Source organism: Sinocyclocheilus rhinocerous, unplaced genomic scaffold, assembly GCF_001515625.1.
Source record: "Sinocyclocheilus rhinocerous isolate Xijiao unplaced genomic scaffold, SAMN03320098_v1.1 scaffold909, whole genome shotgun sequence".
In the NCBI taxonomy this organism is placed as follows: Eukaryota; Metazoa; Chordata; class Actinopteri; order Cypriniformes; family Cyprinidae; genus Sinocyclocheilus; species Sinocyclocheilus rhinocerous.
In genome coordinates, this window is record NW_015666359.1 from 146,985 (window position 1) to 151,277 (window position 4,293).

General features: G+C 38.1%; 1 protein-coding gene across 1 annotated transcript; it reads right to left on the reverse strand.

The window, feature by feature from the left end:
- Positions 1-2,744: 2,744 nt before the first annotated feature.
- Positions 2,745-4,015, reverse strand: LOC107732230 (serine/threonine-protein kinase pim-2-like). Its single transcript, XM_016543510.1, has 3 exons — positions 3,673-4,015; positions 3,412-3,591; positions 2,745-2,761 (listed from the first exon to the last, which is right to left on the reverse strand). Exons 1-3 carry the CDS (start codon positions 4,013-4,015, stop codon positions 2,745-2,747), a joined length of 540 nt encoding a protein of 179 aa, XP_016398996.1.
- Positions 4,016-4,293: the final 278 nt, after the last annotated feature.

Genomic DNA, 4,293 nt, shown 5'->3' on the forward strand with positions numbered 1-4,293 from the left:
AGGTGTGGGGGAGGGGTTAGGATTAGGGGTGGGGTTGGGATTAGGCAATCAGGTAGCAATTTCAACGAGGGGGGTAATAATTTGGCAGGGAGTCGAAAATGGGCACAACACCGGCGCTCACCACGAACAGCGCCCTGCAGCCGCAGCACACCAGCGCTATGGCGTTCCGATGGGATCTTTAATATGACATTGTAACATGCACTCAATGTCTCAATGAAAGTGACGTCTGCGTCTGTCGAACGTGACATCTGTGTCTGTCGAACGCGACGTCTGCATCTGCCACATTACAGTTCGTCTGCATGAACGTGACGTCTGCGTCTGCCACATTACAGTTCATCTGCCTGAACGTGAGTCTGCGTCTGCCACATTACAGTTCATCTGCATGAACGTGAGTCTGCGCCTGCCACATTACAGTTCATCTGCTTGAACGTGACGTCTGCGTCTGCCACATTACAGTTCGTCTCCCAGCTGTGGCGTAGCAAGTCAGCCCCTGGCCCATATGCAAAAAAATTTTACGCTCTTTAATTTGTTGAGATAATTTGCCAGCAGTGGCATATGAATCAATGATATTTTCCTCTTTAATATTTGCAGCACGAAATAAACATGATTATTTGAATGCATGTTTAAAAAATCTGAACAATTTAAGTCAAACGAATGTCTCATGAAATCGATCAATCAGAATTTTAAAAAATGTCAATAAGTCTACGTTTTATTGCTGTTTTCCATGTTAAATATGAAGAATGACAGGTTGGATGCCACAGACTTTTTTTTTTTTTTGGCGGAGAATAGGTGGAATTTTCACATTAACTTCACACAATATATAATATAATATAATATAATCTTTTTCTTTTACTATATTCCTAAAATTTTATGACGTATATTTTTAGTTATTTTTCAACGTGGCACTAAAATGCCGCCGTAGGCTATTTGTAGTGAATGCAAACACAATTTTGGCACAGCGGCCAAAAAAAAAACAACAAAAGAAGTAAAAAATAAAAATAATAATAAATAGTGAGGGGATATTTGAATTATTCGTTAATAAACTAGTGTTTTCTGAGTCAGTGTCACAAAGATGAATTTGTCGATCCTGAACTCGCCATCTCCTCAACTGGATGCGCCTTTAGAGAGAAATGCCTCTTTACGGATTACATTATGAATGAGTTTTTGTTTTCGATTTGAATAATTTCGTTTTAAAGTAGTAATTCAAAGCATTTTATAGATATGTTTATCATATCTATGAGGCAAGTATTCGCTGAGTTTCGGTTCATTTTTGTGAAGCCCTCCTGCTCAAGTCAGAGACACAAAATGCGCATCCTGATTGTTTTCCTGTTTGTTTTTTTGTTTTTTTACAAAAGTAGTTTTTTTTACGTTTTCTCGATATTGTGAGTGCACACAAATAAAAGTAGGCCCTTTGCAGTTCTGAATGATGTATACTCTTACCTTTATGAGCAAAAATGACGTAAGCGTATTTTTTAGTTACCACTGTTATTAAGAAAAAAAAAATTAGATTGCGCTGGCGCCTCCATGTCCAGCAAAGCGCTTCAGCTTCCAATCTCCGCACAGACGATCAGATATGCACCTAATAGCGCACATTTATCTAGGTTAAATTTTTTTATTAATATGGTGAAAAGCATTAAGTGTTTTTTTTATCCATAGATTTTATTTTAGGCAAGTCGTGTTGATTTGAGAAGAAGGCTAGATTGATCAAACATATGCTCATGGCGCTTCCTGCCGCTGGACGCTTGGTCATTCCTTTAAAAAACAAAAACTTGAATTTAACAAACATAAAATGTTCCAAACATATTTCTAAATTAAATTAATAAAGAAACGAAAAGAAATATGACCACTTTGCCATTAAGGGTGTATTCACACCTGTCTTGTTTGGTTAGATTGAATCGAACTCAAGTTCGTTTCCCCTCTTGGTGCGGATCTTTTTGGCAGGTGTGAGTACAGCAATCGCACTCGGGTGATGACCAAACAACCGTACCGAGACCCAGCTGAAGAGGTGGTCTCGGTCCGCTTCCAAACGAACTCTGCTACGGTTCGTTTAAGGTGTGAATATGACCCGACCATGTTATTTCTATTTCTATTCTTTTTTTTAAATGTTAAATTGTTAAAAAATTAACCCTCTAACACTAGCATTGTATATTCTATTTCTATTCTTTTAAAAAAAATTTAAATTGTTAAAAAATTAACCCTCTACCACTAGCATTGTCTATTCTATTTCTATTATTTTAAAAAAATGTTAAATTGTTAAAAAATTAACCCTCTAACACTAGCATTGCCTATTCTATTTCTATTATTTTTAAAAATGTTAAATTGTTAAAAAATTAACCCTCTAACACTAGCATTGTCTATTCTATTTCTATTATTTTAAAAAATGTTAAATTGTTAAAAAATTAACCCTCTAACACTAGCATTGTCTATTCTGTTTCTATTATTTAAAAAAAAATTTAAATTGTTAAAAAATTAACCCTCTAACACTAGCATTGTATATTCTATTTCTATTTTTTTTTTTTTTTAATTAAATTGTAAAAAAAAATTAACCCTCTAACAGTAGCATTGTCTATTCTATTTCTATTTTATCTTCTTGTTTTCTTTGTATTACTTTTTTATTACCTTTTACTTTTTTCTATTGTTTTCTTTTTATGACATCTGCTAAATTACTAAATGCTATGCCAATGTAAATGTAAAGCTTAACAGATCATTAGAGACGCAGCGCTGATTATGTCCATCATTAAAAGCTACTTGACTGAAGAACCTGTAAGCGCTGCATTCATATGTGAAAATCATGACCAATTCAGTGCCATTCACGGCAAATTACACCGGGCCAGACTGAGACCGGAAAATGTGTTTGAACAAGAATTTGCCTTTGAAATATTGCAAAGTTATTTACATTTTTTAGAAATGGTCACACTGGTCCTTTAGAGGTCTGTTCGGGTTCATGGTCTCAAGAACATTTGGAATAATTTTTGTCTCTCGTTTCCACTTGTCTAGTCCAGTGTTCTTCAGCCGAGTCATATTATTATATTACTATGTTGTTTATAATAAGACCAGAACATTAAAGTGGCCTGCGGTCAGTTCAGTACTGTTCAATAACTGCTTTGTTTTCTGAACATAATTTAGAATTGAAAATACGACAGTACTTGACCTCTATGGAGAATGATTAAGTCTAACCCAGATGAGAGAGGGAATCCCACGCCTGCCTTCATTCTAGAGCCGACCTTTGAACCACTGGTGCTGTAAGATCTGCTCTAACGTCGGCCGCTTTGCTGGACTGCGGTTTAGACACTGGCCAATCAGATCACGGCATGCTGTAAGAGTTTGGAGGAGACGTGTATGAAAATACCTTCTGATAATTTAAGCTATATGGAAACATTAGCATGTGTTTATCAGTATCTGTTTCCTCACCGACGGATACGCTGGACTTCCAAGAATTAGGAGAGGCTTTCAATGTTTCCTGGACGTGGGAAAAGGGCAGCCGCCTGTTCACCATCAAATACAGCGTAGTGCCCAGAGCCCAGACGTTTGTTGGGACGGCGTAGTATTTGGGCTCCGACAAAGCCTCTGGCGGACAGTACTCTACTGCTCCTGCAAGCAAGAACATTTCATTTCCCGCACTTAGTTTTCCAATATTTTCCAATACTAAATAAATACAAAATGCCAGCTCACCTAAATATTTCCAGCTGTCGTAGCCTGCGCCCTCAAGCAGGTGAGCGGCGCCGAAGTCAATCAGCTTCAGCTCCAGAGTATCTGTGTTCACCAGGATGTTGTCAGCGTGGATGTCGTTGTGAAAAACGCCGTGGTCTATGCAGTGCTGCACCGCCAGGACTAACTGGCGCATTAAGCTGCATGCGATCAGTTCGATCAGTCCTGACGAATCCTTGATGAACTTTCGCAGGACCATGCATGGTTGAGGGCACTCCAGAACAAGAGAGAAGATCTTGGGCCGATCAAACCACTCGTACATTTGAATGACGTAGGGGCTTACTGGAGGACACCTCAACATGAGCATCAGCGTCACTTCTCTGGGCAGAGGTATGGAACAACCAGGCTAGAGGAAAAGACAACAAACGGTTAGTTAGCTATCCACCTTTGGTGGAAGTAAGCCTATGGGCGAGATTTCTGGTTCATTAGCCGCTGTAGGGAAATAACGAGGAGAATAACAACATGCAGTAAACGGTAAAACTGTTTGCACTACAAACCAGTGTGTTCATAATTAAGATAATACATTAAAATAATATGGTAAGACACACCAATTTTCAATATCAAGCAGCAAAACAAACTGTTTTG

What these genes read in the sequence shown, in the direction of transcription:
- LOC107732230 (XM_016543510.1), bottom strand. Translation starts at nt 4,015, where the DNA reads ATGCTCATGTTGAGGTGTCCTCCAGTAAGCCCCTACGTCATTCAAATG. An exon ending in CGACAGCTGGAAATATTTAG is followed by an intron (nt 3,592 to 3,672) that starts GTGAGCTGGCAT and finishes TCTTGCTTGCAG; the next exon opens with GAGCAGTAGAGTACTGTCCG.